Genomic DNA, 19,272 nt, shown 5'->3' with positions numbered 1-19,272 from the left:
TTTTCCTCTCTCTCTCATCCTCTCTCTAAGAAAATAAATTTTAAAAAATGTAAAAAGATACTTTTGCCATAAATCTAGGTTTAGCTGTTGGCAAGCTCACTAAGGAATTCCTATCAATGAAGTAGGGATGAAGAGTAGTGGCAAAGAGGAGAAAGAATTCTTCCCTGTCACAGTTTACACCTTCAGAAGACAAACGGCACATCACAGTTCTGTTCTCTGATATGTACGTGATAAATCAGGCTTTCTAACGTGCAGCTGAAGAAAGGCGTTAACTACTAGACATGCATTCAAAGACTACATCAATAAGCATCTGAAAAACATAAATGAGCAATTTCTCCACTCTGCTGAAAAAACATGTCCACCAAAAGCAATTGCTGCATTTTCCTCCAAAATCAAATGTATTCACCTTTCAGTCACTTTAGAAATTAAAAGCATCTACATGCAAAGGTCGGGTTTCTGCGGGGTGCTCAGCAAACCTCGTCTGCCATCAGGACCAACCACACAACAGACAGACGCAAATTTAGATTTAGGCTAACACAGAACAGATTTGTGACAATATGAGGTCTATCCTTGTAGTTTTCTTTATTAGATTTCAGTAAGTAGAGTTTGCGTTTTATGAGGCAAAAATAAGGCAACTAGCTCAGGGAAAAAAAACTCTTTAGTCTCTAGAAAAAATAGCGTTTTTTCTGGGAGTCCTTTAAATTGTTTCATAAACCAAAAATGAAGTTTCATCTATGTTGAAGACTTGAGATATAAATTTAGTTATGATAATAAAGTATGCCTAGCTAAAGAATACCGAATTTCCTTGACCACGAACACATGGCCACTTGTAGAAACATGAATTAACTAGTCTTGTTTCTGGACACTATCTTTTCTAACTTGATTATAATTAGAAGTTTCAACTGAACAGAGCAATAAATCTCTCTACTTTACAAATACAAAATCTTGGGTTTTATTTCGCTCTCTCATAAACATTGCAGTCCTTTCTCTCCAGCTGCTTTTCAGTTTAAAACATATGTTTCTTTCAAAAATAACATTTACAAAGTACAGGATGTCATTGAGACTAATGGGAAAATGTGAATTAGTACATGAATTGTTGTTCAGTGTTAAATTTCTCGAGAGTGATAACAGTATTGGGTTATATAGAAAATGCCCTGGTTCTCAGGGAAAATGCAAAAGTATTCATGGTAAAGCAGCAAATATTTGCGAATTGCCTTCCAACTCTTCAGAGGGGAAAAGGGTGTGTGTAGAAAAGAGTTCAAGCATGTGGCAAAATGTTAATAATGGGAGTATTTAGGTGATGGGTATATGGGTGTTCACTGTACTATTCTTTCAGCTTTTCTGTAGTTTTGAATCTTTCAAATTAAAAATATTGGGAGGAGTAAAAGCTACCTTAAATTTCAGACAACCTGGCTGGCAATAAGCACAGGGCAGAACTTAGACAGTCACTAGTAACAACATGGAGGGGCACAGGGCTGTCCAACAGCAGCAGGACTACAGGTGCAGTATTTGCTCCACTGTACAATTTTAAGTCTACCATTCCATTTTCTTCTACAGTGAAAATGAAGATGTCAATTTCTTTTTAGATAAAAATGTAATATAAAACTTAGAAAAAAAATTGGTACCTGGAGATAACAGGTGACTTGCTGCCATTCATTGTATTTGTTCTTTCCCAAGGTTTTCTTGTTGGTTCTTTAAACATAAAGAACATAAGTTATTAAATATCCTAATGCTCCCAGAGTTATTGTAAAACAAATAAACTACCAAATACCATTATACAGATTAATATAATAATAGAGATTGCCCTGGCCGATTTTGCTCAGTGGTTAGAGCATCAGCCTGTGGACCAGAGCCGCAAGTTCAATTCCAGTCAACGGCATGTACCTCAGTTGTGGTTCGTCCCCGGCCCTGGTCAGGGTCACGCGGGAGGCAGCCAGTCAATGTGTCTCTCTCATATCGATGTTTCTCTCTCCCTCTCCCCCTTCTTCCCGCCCTTCCTCCCTCCATCCCTCCCTATCTGAAGATAAAAATATCCTCAGGTGAACATTTAAAATGATAATATAGGGTAAATAAAAAATTTTAAATTTCAATTCTGAACTTTAATTAAAGTCAATAAGGATTCTATTTTGAACAATTTCAGACCTTAAAATGAGAAGAATAAGCAAGTGTGACAAGTTTCCCTACGATATACTTAGATTGTTAAATTTAAAATACTGTAATTCTATACCTTGGATGGAAAACAGTTTCTCTAATAAAGATAGGCTAATCCGAATAAGATCAGGATATTTTTATTTAGTCAGAATGAAATAGTATAAATTATTTTAAATTAAGTTTAGTATAAGTTTATTAGACTGAAACAGTATTAACCATACTGTTATTTTTAGTGTCAACAGTAAAATAAAAAGTAAAATCTTTAATGTGTTTGTAAACAATATTTAATCTAAATTGAAATAGTCCTCTTGAAAAAAAAATCAAACAACTCAAAATAAATTTCAGAAATTCTATTGTAATTCTGTTGTACTTCCTTGATTCTCAAAGAATCCAATTCTTGGAACTTAACAGGCAATTAATTCAGTTAAATACAAATAAGTTTGCTCTAAGCTCCTACTATAAAAGATACTAAGTAGTGGCTCATGGTCAGCAGTCTATTGTGCTTTGAAATGTTTCTCTAATTTGGGCTGAATCGCTGATGCCAGCATTGGCCTCACGAAATGACTGGCTGAAATCAGAGCGGAATCTTGTCATGGAAAAGAGCATTTGGGCCACATGAGAATGAAGTCTAAGAATGAGTTGTGATCTTAGTGCACAGTTTTAACTAGGAAACTCCAAGTTCTGATGCTGCTCTTCAGCTGGCTTCTGCATATTCTTACTTAGGTGGTAGCTTGTTTTCTCTTCAAACTACACATATGCAAAACTAAACTCAAACTCTCCTGACACACAACTGTTGTTCTGGATTTCTATTGTATCCAGTCTAGGTGTAAAACCTTAAAGTCATCATTTCTCTTGCTTTACACATCAACCAATCATCAATTTCTCCCTTTTAAATTATACTTTGTATGCCTTCTTCTGTGTTTCAGCAGCTGGCACATTCTCTAAATGACCATCACAGAGTTGACAAGGGGACATCAAATAATCAGATAAGGAGATGAAACAGAAACACACCTAAGAGACATCTCCCAGAGCACGGGAAAGAGGGAAGTCCTGAATAAAACTGAAGGACAGACGGGGATGGTCATCAAGACACTGCTACCCAAGAGACAGGTGGAGAGATAAAGAAATAATTCCAACACGCGATGGTGTAACGAGTGCTAACGTTTAACCGATGGCTGAGGCCTTTCTCAATCAGCTCAACCATCTTTTAATCTTAAAAGGGCTCTTCTGTTCTGAGGAAGAGCAGTTCAGTTCAGCTGTGCAGGTAGTGAGGTAGTCCTCTCTCTAAGGGGCTCCAGGTCAGTTTCAGGAGGAAGGACAGAGGCTGGGTTCCCTACATCAGGTCTCTGGAAACACACTGGATCCTTACTGAGATGGTTTCCCTCTCTTGGTCCTCCCAGATTTCTATGTCACACTGCTCACAACTGCCATTTTTAATGGTCCTATAACAGTTTCAGATGATTGTTAACTCCCTCCTTGCAGGATTAAGTCTAAACTTCTAATCTTTTCATAAAAAACTCTCAACATTTTTGGTTCTAACTCACTTTTCCAACCTTTTTCCCCTTTACTCCTCAAAAAGAATTCTCCATTCTAGTCAGGCGAGAGTTACTGTTTCCTAGTCTCTTCTTGCTCATCTCCAGCTCCCTATCTGTGCAAATGTCATCCCTTCCTCTACATTCAGCCAAATTAATACTCTTCAACCCAGAGTAAGATGTCATTTTTCTCTAGAGATGACCCAGGCGACTCCAAACTACACAATATCCTCCCTCTTTGACACATCACTTAATATTAACATGTAGTTGTATAAGATCAACTTTTCAGTTGTGTGTGTGTTTCATCTTCCCAGCTGGACGATGAGATTCTGGTGCTCAGGCCTTTCTGGACTGTCAAGGGTCTGGCACAATGACAAATTTAAAAAACAAACAAACCTGAAATGAAACAACTGAAAAAAGAAGTCCCAACCCTTGTGAATGAATCCTTGATTTTATATATATGGCATTCCACATGCAAATACACACAAAATCCACACTTTAGCTTTCCATATTTTAAATAAGGGAGGCTTTATTAGATAAGGAATTGTTAATTTGGGGGCTCTATAGATAACCTTCAGGAAATTCTTGAAAATTTCAAAATTATGAGCAAATCTGTAAAAAAAAAAAAAAAAAAAAGATTTTTTTTCTCCCTAGGGAGAGGGTTCTTTGCCATTTTCAAATTTTAAAAGGTCTGTGACCCTATAGTTCAATTCTAAAACATCTATGGTCTTTATAACAGCATATATAGTTAATTTTGGCTTATAAAAGAAAGATAAAGCTAAAATGCGTCATAAATCAGATAATTTTTAATGAAGATAATATAAACTGACTTGAGTCCTATTCAGAGGAAAAACAAAGAGAGCTGAGGGAAAATATGTCACAAAGTTGTAATGTTAATTACAATATGAGCAGTCAGGCCACTGAATAGTCAATTCAATAATAAGATTAATTTTTTCTTTCCAAATGGGTTATAATCATAAAAATAAAAACAAAAGTATGTTTTCTAAAAAGCAAAATTCAGAGGCAGCTGGTAGGCTACAAGTTGAAATATGTAGAAATTAATATGAACGTTTCTCTATAATAATTTCCTATAAATTATTCTAAATATTAATTCAACAAAATTATCAAATTTATGTTGCTTCATTCCAAATTAGATGAGAAGGTGGATAGTTTAGCCTGAGTCTTTAAGTCAAATATGAAGAAATGACATGTGATTATGTAACAATTTCATTTCCCATCATGAACATAATACTCAAAAGTACCTCCAGTAAAAAATATTTTGTTAATACTCTAAGTAATATATTCTATACTCAAGAATTCTCAATGTCAAAAATTTCACTAAATTCAAAAACATTTCCCAAAAGTTTTAAGATTTTTTTCCTTACAATTAGCTTTATTTGCCTGGCTGGCATGGCTCAGTGGTTGAGCATCGACCCATGCATCAAGAGGCTGCTGGTTCAATTCCCAGTCAGGGCACATGCCCAGGTTGTAGGCCAAATTCCCTGTGGGGGGCATGCAGGAGGCGGCCAATCAATGTTCTCTCTCATTGATGTTTCTATCTCTCTCCCATCCCTTCCTCTCTCTCTAAAATCAATAAAGAAAAAAAAAATGAAAAGAACAAAAACAAATTAGCTTTATTTCCTAGATTATCACATAAATGGTTAAAATGACAACCTTCTCAATCTGAGAATGCTTTGAAATAGACTTTATGCTAGCTAACTTGCTCAATCTTTACCTTTAAGAATTAAAAATACTTCCCCCCTTTCATCTAATAATGTATTTTCTTTGTTTTAGTGATAACCTCAAATCACGATTAATGATACATACAAAATGTGCAAAAATTATGATTTTCAAAGAAAGAGTCATTAGAGAAAAACTTGGGGTTTTAATGGGTCTCCCAATAGCAAAAAGAAATTAACAGCTGCTTCTGGGACAACAAAAGGTGGAGGAAAAAAGTCAGTGCTTTCAAGTGTGAAGAGAAACTTGAACATTTTAGTGAACAAGCAGTCACTTAATCCAATCTCAGGGAAAGGGAGAGTATTACTATAGAGAGCAAGCTTATAAAGGTTAAAATATATCTCTTGAACTTACCAGGTGTACTTGTTGAAGAGGCCTTAGAAGTTACAGGCTCTGAATCTTCCTAAATACAGACATATATATTAGTAACAACACAAACCTGTTGCACATAGCGTTTATACTTCCATTTCCAATATTCTTTCTGCCATTTCCCACTATTTCCTTCATCCATCTTTAGACTCCTTCCTTCTCTTACCTTCCTAGCACTTGCCCCTCCTGTATCCCCAAAGCTTCTTTCCTCACCCGTTCTCCCTGAGAACTGCACTAGCCAATGTTAGCAGGTCAGATGTAAGAAATAGACTTGGGTCTGGCCGGTGTGGTTTAGCGGTTGAGCGTCGACCCACGCACCAAGAGGTCGCCAGTTAGATTACCGGTTAGGGCACATGCCCAGGTTGTGGGCCCGATCCACAGTGGGGGGCATGCAGGAGGTGGCCAATTGATGTTCTCTCCCATCGATGTTTCTATCTCTCTCCCTTTCACTTCCTCTCTCTCTAAAATCAATAAAGGAAAACAAATTTGGAAAAAAAAAGAAATAGACTTGGGGAATGGCATCACAGAAGGCCAAATGTAGCAGGAAAAACAATTCTGTGATTTGTGAAACACAATCTACAGAACAGATAAAGCAGAGTTTGTCCACCTGAACTGGGGAGGGAGGCTAAGAACCACAAGGCTCCTAGGGGAAACATTTGAACACTGTTGATTTAGTCTTTTCCTTCATTTTAAATGTAAGAAAATGGAAAGCTTAAGAGTAAAAACAAGCCCTGGCTGGTGTGGCTCAGCGGCTGGGGCATCGGCCTGCAGACCAGAGAGTCTCAGGTTCGCTTCCGGTCATGGGCACATACCTCAGTTGCAATCCATCCCCGGCCCTGGTCAGGGTGGTGCAGGAAGCAACCAGTTGATATGTCTCTCTCAAGTTGAAGTCTCTTTCTCCCTCCCTCCCTCTCTTTCCCTTCCTCCCACTCTATCTGAGATAAATGGAGAGGTATCCTCAAGTAAGGATTTAAAAAAAAGAGTAAAAAACAACAAAACAAAATGACAACAAAAACTAGTACAAGATCATTCACTCCTTTAAAACGGACAGGTACAGAACTAAACTCTATAGAGGCTTGAACCTAGGGCTTTCCCCACAGGTCTACTTATTCAATCCATTTCACTAGGAATGTCATTAAAAATTTATAAATAATACTCATAACAAGCTATTTTACTATCTGAAGAGTAACAAATACAAGCAATTTTAAGTTCACATTAATCTCTGACACAATTTCCTGAATGAGCTGTGTGTTTTGACTCTCATACTTCTAGGTATGTAGACTGTCTTTATTAACTTACATTTTTCTCCTCTTTTTGTTCTGTTTCTATTATTGACCCCTTTTCAGCAATTCTTCTCCTAAAAAGAAGGTAAATTGTTTTTGTTTTTAAAAATCATCTAATTCTTAGTATAAAAACTACTTCCAAAGAGAGGAACTGCATCCAGTTACATTATATTTGGAATAAAATTAAGAAAATACTCTCAATTCTGGACATGTCCACATAATCTGTCACTTACCTCCTGGCCAGCAGGGCACTCATTTCTTCCATTAAACCACTACCCCCCAAAGGAAGGGGTCCATTTCCACGACCTGTGTCTGTTTTAGATGAGGCCGAATTCACACCAACGGTATTGCCCCCGCTTGGGAAAGAGGCATCCTCCATCTTAACAAAACATACATACATAACAAACTCCAGTGTTAAACAATACTGTGTTTATTACTATAATATAGTCAAAACAGAAGAATATAGCAGCATTAATTTCAAGAAAACATCTATTTTTAAATCTTCTTAAGAACCAATGGGGTGAATAGCATTTACCTTACATAGCAATAGAAGTTTTCTCGAAGTTAAAAGACCAATAATGAGGAAAACTGGTGTGTGATGCACTGAAAAGGACATACTACTTTGGTAGTTAAAGAATGAATAACCTGAATCTAATCTTGAGGAAACATCAGATAAACCAAACTAAAGGATGAGATACAAAATAATTATTTTGAAGCCATCAAAAATGTCAATAACATGAAAGATTGAGGAATTGTTACGCTATATTATTTTTGCAACTTTTCTGTAAATTTAAATTCTTCCAATTAAAAAAAAACCAATGACATTATTAACATAGGATCCATAAAATTAGAGCACGATAAAGTCAGTATTTAGGTATTGAGGAAGAACAAGATATGCATAAAAAATACAATAATTTGGAAACACATTTACCCGTGACACTTTCCTAAGCTTTGCTCCAGCAATTGCAGCTGCCAGTCCAGTCAAGGGGCGATTGTCTTCTGACATGGATCCCACAAAAAATCCAGATGCAGGGAGGGGAGGAGCAGGAGGCGGGGGAGGAGGGGGTACCTGGTTAGGAAGAGGGGGGGGCGGAGGGGGAGGAGGAGGCCCTGAGGAGGGAAGTGGAGGAGGAGGAGGGGGGGGTCCTGGAGGAGGAGGAAGTGCCCCTGAAGCCTGGGCAGGACCTGGTGGGAGTGGAGGAGGGGGTGGAGGTGCAGGTGGTCCCAAGACAATGCCTGAGAGAAAGAAATGTAAAATGAGACCATCAACAATAGAACTAAATGACAGTACCTTATATGGAACCGTAGGTAGAATGTCATGTTACATTAAATCAATGACTCAAACATTTGCTACATAGTAATAAGTTGATTTATCATAATGTTGAAAGTCTAGGTCAGTATTAAAAAGATACTAAAATGTAAAGCCAATGTGTACTGCTACTTACTTTAATGTTAGAGCTTTATTAATAGAACTATGCAACAGATCATCTAATTCAAATTTCTTTTTTGTTTGTTTAGTAAACAAAATAAATGCTTATAAAATTTGGAAGAGAATCAACATCCCTAAACAGCAACAACAAACAGTACATACAATAGCAGTTAGTACTATCTGAAATAACAGACCCAAATAATCTGTGCAAACCTTAAGTGTTGAGACAATAAATTCTACAATAGTGAAGACATATATTTTCTTGTTTATAGACAGCCAAAGTGGTTAGGCTGAGAACGTGAAGGATGGTGGGTTCCAGGTATCAGCATCTTAAATTATTCCACATCGAATTCCAATGGGTAGCGAGAATAGAGAACCACTGAAAGAATCTACTAGTACAAAGTAAAACCTCAAAATAACTATGAGAAATCATTAATGACACAGAAGTTAAAGAACAGAGGTTTTTTAGCCTACAAGAGGGGGTAAGAGAAAAATGTCCAATTCTTCTAAAATCACAGAGAGTGAACAAGACCTTAATATCAGAAAAGGGGTGTTTCAGGACAAATAAAATGCTATTTGCACACTGAGAGGTACCTCTTTTGAAACTGCTACCTTTGAGTAGTTACACAGGCTGAAAACATAAGTTGCCTCAAGACAAGTACAGAATATTGAGCTGTCAATCTTCCAGGGGTTATCAAAGCTCTAAGGATATGGCAGGTAGGCTGTCTGGGCTGATCAGGCTAATTGTGCCTCTCTTGTCCAACATTACTGTCACAGTGACACTGAACTAGAATTCTGACTCAAAATGTTTATGCAAATTCAAGAAGTCAACAAGAAAGATACATAGAGCAGCAATAAATTAGACTTTTTACTTTATCTTGAGAACAAAGATTTTTTTAAAAGGTGTGTTTAAATCCAGACTATAACAGTTTCTTTGTAAGTACTAATTCACTGTCCTAGTCCTTTCTGTAATTCTCACTAAATTTTATTTTAAAAGGGGGGGCAGAGTTTGCAAAGCAACTTCTTATTTACTTACAGAGCTAGGTCCTTCTCAACTTAGAAATAATCCATACTTAGAAGATTACATCCTCCCTTCCCTGTTACCATGACAGCAAGGTTCAGGCATGGGGGGAGGAATAATTGTAGAATACGCTATTCTCTCTCAACTATCCCTTTAGCCCACCGTGTCTTGTACTCCTGGACCATGGAACCCTTTGGGGCAGATACCACGCCCATCACCCTCCCCACCCATTCCTGTAAAGTCAAGCTCTCCATAGGGGTTAGGGAGGCACCATCCTTAGAAGTCCAATATGGGAAGCCCAACACAGGAAAGAAAGGCTGAGAGAAAACAGGGTCCAAGAATGGAACTGTTACAGAGGAAACTCCAGGATGATATATGTAATGTCTACAACTGAGCACCAAATAGATCTCTAAGTTTTCCAGAAATGAAAGTTAGATCACGTATTTATTGTGTAGATTAAGTATGTCACGTAAGTTTTTTCAGTGAAATTTAAAGAAGTGTATTAAGGAGGCCCTTAAATACTGCAAAACACTTCCAATTAGGATCCTGCCAAAGATACTGAAATCTAGTTCAATACAGAAATTCCTCATATTGATCCTCCAAATGCAATTAATCCAACAGGAAATAAAACCACTTAAATTTTGTAAATTAGAATATGGTACTATGGCATAAGTATGTTCAAATATCAAAACCACCCTCCCCACTCTCCTAGGCAGTTCCCCTTGTGACATGTACTATTTTCAAGTGATGAGCTGTGAGCAGCAATAACGGAAGCCTTACCAGGTGGGGCTGGAGTCTCGGCCGGCTGAGAGGCTGCCTGCAAGCCTGGCTCAGAAGCAGAGGAGTCTCCCAGCACAGAGTTTAGAGGAGTCTCCACAGAGGCAGGGGCAGCTGCAGAGGGAGAAGGGAGAACACTAGGCTTGGATGAGGGAGTCGAGGCAATAGGGGTGCTTGGAGGAGGAGAAGCTTGAGGTCCACAGTGTGACAGTGGTGCGAGGGGAGGCAGTGGTGGCAGCGGCGCTGGCCCTGAGGTAGGCGGTGGAGACACTGGATATGTGACAGAGTCAAGCAGCCCATTCGGTGCTGTTGGTGATGGAGGCATTTGGGGCACAGGAGAAGAGACACAAACAGGGAGGACAGGCCTTGGACCAGTAGCTTTGCCTGGGGGGCTGCTAATCATTACTGGAGGAGATGGAGGGAGGGGCGGAAAACTGGAAGCAGACCAGGCACAGGGCTTCGGAGCTGGAGGCTGAGAAGAGGGTGTGTTCACAGGAGAAGAAGGCCGAGAGTTTTTGTTCATAGGACGAGGAGCTGTAGCGTAATGGGGAAGAACAGGGTGGAAGGCTGACCCTAGAGAGGTTGCAAAACGTGTCGCTGAGTGTCGAAGTGGTGGTGTAGGGGGTGTGGAAGTAGGTGGCAAAGTGGTCACTACAGCATAATCAGGAGTGGCCTCTGACACTGGAGCGGAGATGACTTTAGCGTGGGATGGAGGAGGTGCTGAAGGAGGCTGGCAACTGGCATAGTCGGGAAGTGGAGCGCTATACAGGGAGCTGTCGGAAGGTGGTGCTGGACAGAGGTGGAAAGCAGCAGCGAGAGACAGGATAAAAAAGGAGAGAGAAAAAGGGAGCTAGTAAAGCCACAAAACCAGCATTCAGACAAAATGTATAAAAGTAGACTACAGTTAGTACAGAGAATTAGGCACGTGTGCAAATAACTGATTCCCACCCAAGAATGTTTTCACTCAAAAATGCACTGAGATCCAGAAGAGGATGAAATACGTTTGCTTTTGATCTAATAAGTAGATTGATAAACTAAACTGATTAGCTTATCCTTCACAAGAAAAACATAGTACCCGTAGTCTTACTTTTCCTTATTTAGCCCACCAAAAGGACATTAAGATCATGCAAACGACCACAATTTAGAAGACTAAATTCAGCTGTTTTTGTTTTTTTTAAACAACAAAAAGCCAAACTGGCAAATATTTGTTATAAAGTGCTGGGAACACCTATTCAATGCTTACTCGTGGGAAAGTTTTTTTTCTGTTGGCTATAACCCCAGAAAATAATTAGGCAGATAAAGGCAAATAATTAATTCAAACAACAAACCAATCAACCAATATTTAATCAACCCACACTAAGACTTTTCATATAGGCCATATGGAATAAAAACTAATTCTTAAACCCTATAATAAATGTTAATTTTAATGAATGTACAAAGACCTCAAATTGTCAGTCATATCTTAACCTGTGGGTCTTTCAATAAATTCCATCACTTAGTAATTTTCACAATACTAAAAAAAAATACCAAAATAATTAGTTTTAGATAGGATATTTTTCACCTACTGTTTTTAATTCCTCCTTCAAAAATTTAGGACTACAATCTTGCTGAATGGCACCATAATACTGAAGTATGCAAGACGATTCAAGCAACCTCAAAAGGGAAATATAGTCCAAGCTCCTCTAATATAAAAAAATTTCATAAAAACACTTATACTTTATAGCCAATTTATAGGGAGTTGGAAGAATTAGAATGCTAAAATAAAAATCTCCAAGAGCCTTCTTTAAGTCTCCAAGCAATAAAAGCAATAGAGAGAAATAAAAAGAAAATGTTAAAGTAGCAATTGCTGTGTATTTTTCATAATTTCCAATCATATTGCTTAATCCCAAGCATCTCAAGTGTGAAATATTCTAATATATGACTGCATCAAATACCATCCATCATCCAAGTTCAGATACTAAGAACACAGAATAATGTGCAAACTTCTTACCAGTGTTTGATATTCTCCGCTCCCGTTCCCATTCCAGCTGTTCCCTTTCTAACTGTTCCTGGCGCTCTCTCTCTTGTCTTTCGCGGTCCAGTCTCTCGCGCTCTTGTCTCTCCCGCTCTAGGCGGTCCTGCCGCTCCCGCTCCCGTTCTTGTCTCTCTCTTTCCAGCTGTTCTTGTTCTAGGCGCTCCCTCTCCAGCCTCTCCCTTTCTGACCTCTCCCTCTCCAATCTCTCCCTCTCCATCCTTTCTCTCTCCAGCCTTTCCCGCTCCAGCTCTTTCTGTCGCTGCTGTTCTTGAAGTTGCCTGAAATTTAAAAAAAAATTTTAAATATGCAACTATGATGCCCTGGCTGGTTTGGCTCAGTGGTTAGGGTGTCAGCCCGAGAACCAAAGAGTTGCGGGTTCGATTCCGGACAAGGGCACGTACCTAGGTTACAGTTTGTCCCCAGCCCTGGTTGGGGTTGTGTGGGAGACAACCAGTCGATGTGTGTGTCTCTCTCTCCCCTCCTCCCTCCCTCCTACTCTACCTGAAGATGGATGGAAGAATATCCTTGGGTGAGGATTGAAAAAAATAAAAATCAATAAATATGCAACCATAGCTAATCATAAAAAACATATTTCTTTTACAATGAACCAATGTGAACCTCATTTCTGACACAAATACAAAGCCATGTAAAGTATGCTCAGCATCTCTCCCCCACATGAAGAAAGGCTACTTTGGATAGAGATGACTTGTGAGTCTCATATAAATGACAGTAATTTCTCTTGGTAGGATCATTTTTGGCTGACTGCTTCAGCACATTACACTGATATCTCATTTTATTCTGTACTTGTCACAAATGAATGTGTTGCAGATAAATGGAGTTTCCGGATTCCATTTTAATGAACAAGGCATTATTTTAATCACTCAATCAAAAAATTTCTAAATTTTCATTTTCTCCCCAAAACATGACACCAAACCTTCATTGTACAAGTAAAATATTATCATTTTAGAAAATGCAATGGCTGGTCATAGGAACAGCTAAATAAAAATTTCCTAAATGAAAAAAACAAACAAAAAACACCAAAATTAAGTAAGAAGAAAAGAAAGTTTAAGTCATTTTGAGTGTCATATCGAGAGGGGAACTATAATTAACATTTTGGCATTCATACTTCCAGACTTTTCCTTATGTAAAAATATACATGTAAACTCTAAAGAAAATCAAACAAATAAATAGAATAATACTTACCTACCATTCTAAAATCTGTTTTCTTCTCTCCCATTTTATATACTATAGAAGGTATCCTAAGGCCCTAAGTATAAGTTTGCATCTTTATTTTTCGTGACTGCATAGTATTTCAGTTTATCTGTCCATATTTTAAGCAGCAGGATATGTTAGAGTAACACTATTACTATTACCGCAATAAAAGTGTTATCTTCAAATTCTTTCTAATTGCGTCTTAAGGATCACTACTGACACATATTTGCTAGGTGAAAGATTTAAGTTCTGTTTTGTAATATGACTTTTAATTTTCATGTAGGAAATCTAGTAGCAGTATTCTCTTCTGTGATCTGCCTTGGATACCCTTCTCAGGCAGCCCTTTTGCACCAACACTTTCTTTTAATACTTTTACAATGAAATCCTTAGTTCATCTGAAACTCATCTTGGGTTTGAGATGTGAAGTAGTGCTATACTTCACACACCATTTATTGATAGTTGATAGCCCTAATTTGAGATGCCACCTTTATATGTGTTGACTATTTCTGAACTTCCAGAATGTGTTGGTTCATAGGTCCGTTTTTCTAGTATGGCACCAAAATCGTGACGCTTTCATATCTGATATATACTCACTTCAAATCTGGTAAATTTAAATCCTGACTACTCTTCTTGTATTAAAAACCTAAGAGGCCTATTGTATGTGGCTCTAAAACACACAATTTGCTTATTACCTTCCATACACATACATAAAAAATGTCCCCAAGTCCCCACCTGGACCTAAATGGTATCCTTGCTTATAAAAGTTAACTCTCCAAAAAATAAAAAAGTATCCTCATCTTACACATATTTATTTCACAGCATTGTGAATGAAGTAATGTCTTAAAATTCCTTTAAAAAGTACCTGGAACATCAGACCACTCCATAGCTGTGAGCTCTAATAATAATTATTTAGAAATTTCAAATTGGGACTTTCCCTAGCCTGGCTAATAAACTGGCCGGGTTGGCCTTATAGGTAGAACTAAGTGACAGAATGTTATGCGATCCTTCATTCCTCCCAGCAGCATCAGTAAATCAATTACCTTTCCAGTCATCTCTCCCCTTCATGCTTCCTAAACTGACCATAACACAAAGCCCACTTGATGAGTAAATTAATCCCACTTCTCTCATAAAAACACAAAGCCTCTCTCTGAACAGATCACCATACTTAACAATAACTGCAAGAGAAAACCAGAAGAAACCTATGCTAGTGCTTATTATGAGTAGTAATTGTTTAGGGCACTGACTACTAAGTAATCAAATCAGATTTTTAGGATACAGTACTCCCTTCATTGTGCTTTTTGATACACCGCTAGCTACCAAGTTTCTGAGGAATGACGGTATCATTGCAGAGATGAGGGCAAGAAATTAGATATATTCAGAAGACTATTTTAAAAAATAAACTAGACAGACAAAGTCATTTATTATTTTTTTAATAACCTGCATCTAATGAATAAACTCAGCTATATTAAATTGAAAACACACAACATGTCTTTTTTTTAAAAGGGCATTTTAAATGTAATACTCTAAGCAATCTATTGGGTCCAAAAGGCAAACGAAATACCCATATTTTTCTAATTAGAATATATCTGAATACAGAAGCTCAGGGAAAGTGCCTCACTTTAGATCACTTTAGTAGCTACATTGAGTAATTAATGATGAAAAGATCCAGGTTACTGGGTCCTTTCACATCTCTGTGCCACCTCCTACATTTTCATTTATTCCAAATAATATAAGCACAGGGTTTTTAATATAACAAAACCAGTAGTAGTTCAATGCTCCAACCCTCCCACCCATTTCCAACACATCAGACAATTACTGTCAACTCTGGATGTTTCTGATGTTTTCACTTTAGATATTATCTACTAACTTTCTAATAAGAAGATGTCTTCTCCAACTCCCTCTCTACACACAAGTTTCTTCCAATACAGTCATGGGAGAATACTGATTTCTGCTGGTTAAACCAATATTCTGCATTTATGATTCACATGGCAATGTAAATACTGCTCACAGTTGAACCACATAGCATTCTAAGACTATACCTCATTTTTCACTCTTAGTTTTTTTTAACCCCCAAGTTAATGGCTGCTTCTCTAAGAAATACAATGCTTTTATTTATTTATTTTTCTTTATTGGCTTGAGAGAGAGAGAGAGAGAGAGAGAGAGAGAGAGAAAGAGAGAGAGAAACATCGATGAGAGAGAACATCCATTGGCCACCTCCTGCATGCCACACACTGGGGATTTGGCCCACAACCTGGGCATGTGCCCTGACCGGGAATAGAACTGGCAACCTCTTGGTGCATGGGTTGATGCTCAACCATTGAGCTATGCCAGCCGGATGAAATACAATGCTTTTAAACACAAAAAGTTGAAGTCACAGGAAGAAGGCCAGGTATGAGTGAAGTGAATCTAAAAGAATTACTGAACGAGCCCTGGCCTGTTTGGCTCAGCAGTTAGAGCGTCGGCCTGCAGTCCAGAGAGACCCGGGTTCCATTCCCGCTAAGGGCACGTACCTTGGTTGCAGTTTGTCCCTGGCCCTGGCTGGGTTGTGTGGGTGGTAGCCACTCGATGTGTCCCTTTCACGTCGATATTTCTCTCTCTCTCTATCTCTATCTCTCTCTCTCTCTCTCTCTCTCTCTCTCTTCCCCTCTATCTGAACAAAAAAATGTTCTTGGATGAGAATTAAAAAAAAAAAAAAATTACCGAATGATGGGCCTTTACAACTAAGGGTGTCCTGACTTCAGAAGATTGTTCCATATGTCATAATATTCTAGGGTTTTAGTCTGTAAAAGACAGAGAGTATCGCCTAGCTTGTGTGGCTCACTGGTTGAGCATCAACCCACGCACAGAGAGTCGCCAGTTCGATTCCTGATCAGGGCAGGAAGCATGCAGGAGACGGCCAATCAATGTTCTCTCTGATTGATGTTTCTATCTATCTCTCCCTTCCTCTCTCTCTAAAAATCAATAAAGAAAAAAAAAAAAGTTAAAAAAAAAAAAGATAAAGAGTGTCTACTGATGTAAGAAAAGAGCACAATGCCAGAGAGATTTCCCAAGTTCACTGACAGATGGTTGAAGTACACAGTTCATACAGCTGTGGGACACTCTGCTAACTGGGTATTTTCTTGATTTGAGGGTAAGAAAGGAAAGAGTCCTAGCTAATTTTCAGCCTGCTCACTAAATTGATGCGCATCTAACTGTATTTCCCAAAGTAATGTGTCAAACAGAAAATTTTAGGGCTACAAATCTTTAATGGCAGGAATAATTTTCACCTAAACTGGATGGTATATAACTACCAACTTCCGTGTCCTCTATAGTGGGGCTTTGAATACATTTTTATGGGACGGTTTAGAAACGCATTAACCCACTTTTTCTTAGAAGTAACACTGCCGACTCACAGACAGGAGACACGTGACTCCTCTTCCTCGAGTTCTACCTACAACAGACTGTTCTCTCCACTCACTAATACAGTTGTTTGTGTGGAGAACAACGTAACATTTAATAAATATTAATAAATGAATGAACTCTGTTTTGCATACTCACCACTATAAACCTACTTTTGTCCTACTCTGTAGAATCATCTGGAGACTTTTTGAAGTATAAAAGCCCTAATTCTGAACTATGAAAAAATTCTGGCAGACTTCTGTTTTTGAAGTGAGAAAATGCATTTCAAAATAATCTGAAAAAATCTATTTTCTCAGAAACAATTATAGTGCTAATGACCAACATTACAGCCACGAATATTTATTTATTTATTTATTTATTTATTTAATGAATTTTTATTTATTTTTTTGTTACAGATATTTTACCTTTTTACCCCATTGGTACCCCCCACCCCACCCCACCCCCACCCTGTCCCCGGCTTAGTTGTCCATGTCCATTGGTCATGCACACATGCATATAAGTTCTGTGGTTTATCTCTTCCCATCCCCCCATCCCCCCATCCCCTCTTCTGAGGGATGTCAGTCTGTGCCCTACTTCCATGTGTCTGGGTCTACTGTATTCCTCAGACTGTTATGTTCATTATATTCCGTATATAAGTGAGATCATGTGGTATTTGTCTTTTTCTGCTTGTACAGCCACGAATATTTAAAAAATAATATCAGAAATAGTTCCCACCACCACCAAATTATCTATTTCTCTCCTCCAAAAGAAGTATCCCCAAATATAAAGAAATGTACAAAGCACTGATCAACGAGATTAATAGCTTTTATATATATATTCAAACGCATATTTGGTTTATGTTGACTCAAAGATTGATTTTTTTAAGCAAGCCAAATATAAATAACAATATTCATAACTGCATTTCACTCAGCCTTACCTATAACAAATAAAGAAATAAAAGAGTGGTTTAAATTTTGACAAAATAAGCAAACAAAAGATAGGAAGAAAAGTTCTGGGTTGATAACATTCATAACACTGTAATATTACTGACATTTGTCAGAAAAAAATGAATAAATATGTTTTCATAATATAATGTGGGAATTTCACATCTCTATTAGTAAACAAATGAAAACTGAAAAAACTAAACAAAATAACCAAGTTTTAATATTAGGAAGCACCTGAGACGGGCAACACTTACAGGAGAAGGCGGTCAACTCGAGGTCCATCCTGCCTCTGAAGACTAAGCTGAGACCTGTACACTTTCATTGCTCCAACTCCCCGTTTCTATGCTAAGATTATTATTCCCCTTTTATAAGTTTCAGGTAGTAGTGGTGATTGGCAAGCTATTTATACACATTATCTAAATTAAGTTCTATGTTGAGACTAACATAAGACTGACTCATGTTACTCAGAATATGTTTTTTCATCACAGTCAGGCAAGGAAACCAAATATTAATGAGTAGGAATCAAAAATTGTATTAGAAGTGATACATATATGAATAGAAAACTAAACTATACTATCATCATGTTACTATTGTAAAAGTATTGAACTTGCAAGATTTATATCTAAAGTAAACATTCATTTTATCAACTTAATTTCAACCTTATTAAAAATTTTTTTTATCCTTACCCTAGGACATTCTTCCACTTTTTGTTCAGATAGAGTGGGAAGGAGAGAGGAAGAGAAAGGGAGGAAGGGAGAGAGAGAGAGAAAGAAACATCAACATGAAAGAGACACAATGAGTGGCTGCCTCCCGCATGACCCAACCAGGGCTGGGGACAAACTGCAACCGAGGTACGTGCCCCTAGGGGGAACCGAACCTGGGTCTCTCAGGACCACAGGCCGACACTCTAACTGCTGAGCCAAACCGGCCAGGGCTCAACTTCATTAAAAATTAAACTTGATAGCCCTGGCCAGTTGCTCAGTGGTTAGTGCATCCGCTCTCAGACCAGGGCATGTACCTAGGTTGCAGGTTCAATGTCTGGTTCGGGTCGAGATCATGTGGGAGGCAACCACTTCATGTTTCTCTCTCTTCCTCCCTGTCTCCCTTTCTCTCCTCCTCCCCCCCTTCCACTCTATCTAAACAAATAAATAAATGGAAAAATATCCTTGGGTAAAGATTAACAACAACAAAAAAAGACTTACTTTGTATGTCTTTTTCATTTGTCATTTTTATGGTATTTTACATAAGTACTTATACACCACAGAGGATCAGCTATTTTATTTTAAAGCCCAGGCCCTCACGAGAGAGGCTCAAGGGCCCTAGGTCAGACCCAAATCCAACTCTCCCTGGTTAAATCCTCAGTGTTTGGTAAGTGAAGAAATCTTTCTTGTTCATTGTAGACAGTCAATAGCTACTATCTACAAC

At 38.1% G+C, this 19,272-nt stretch overlaps 1 protein-coding gene across 6 annotated transcripts in view; it reads right to left on the bottom strand.

Moving 5' to 3' along the window:
- The window catches only part of ENAH (ENAH actin regulator), a 126,177-nt gene that overhangs the window by 10,873 nt on the left and 96,032 nt on the right, over nucleotides 1-19,272 (bottom strand). For 3 of the 6 annotated variants that reach the window (XM_036277684.1, XM_036277681.1, XM_036277682.1), the window contains 7 exons: nucleotides 12,290-12,591; nucleotides 10,303-10,413; nucleotides 8,004-8,308; nucleotides 7,306-7,451; nucleotides 7,089-7,146; nucleotides 5,775-5,823; nucleotides 1,626-1,692 (listed from right to left, as the gene is read on the bottom strand). In XM_036277684.1, the coding sequence (XP_036133577.1) occupies nucleotides 1,626-1,692; nucleotides 5,775-5,823; nucleotides 7,089-7,146; nucleotides 7,306-7,451; nucleotides 8,004-8,308; nucleotides 10,303-10,413; nucleotides 12,290-12,591 (1,038 nt within the window). Of the gene's footprint in view, nucleotides 1-1,625; nucleotides 1,693-5,774; nucleotides 5,824-7,088; nucleotides 7,147-7,305; nucleotides 7,452-8,003; nucleotides 8,309-10,302; nucleotides 11,089-12,289; nucleotides 12,592-19,272 lie in introns of all 6 variants that reach the window. The other 3 variants (XM_036277680.1, XM_036277679.1, XM_036277683.1) reach the window with 2 other exon arrangements.

Source organism: Molossus molossus, unplaced genomic scaffold, assembly GCF_014108415.1.
Source record: "Molossus molossus isolate mMolMol1 unplaced genomic scaffold, mMolMol1.p scaffold_m16_p_23, whole genome shotgun sequence".
NCBI classification, from domain to species: domain Eukaryota; kingdom Metazoa; phylum Chordata; class Mammalia; order Chiroptera; family Molossidae; genus Molossus; species Molossus molossus.
The sequence above is the reverse complement of the archived record's forward strand: the minus strand, read 5'-3'. Positions and strand labels throughout refer to the sequence as shown.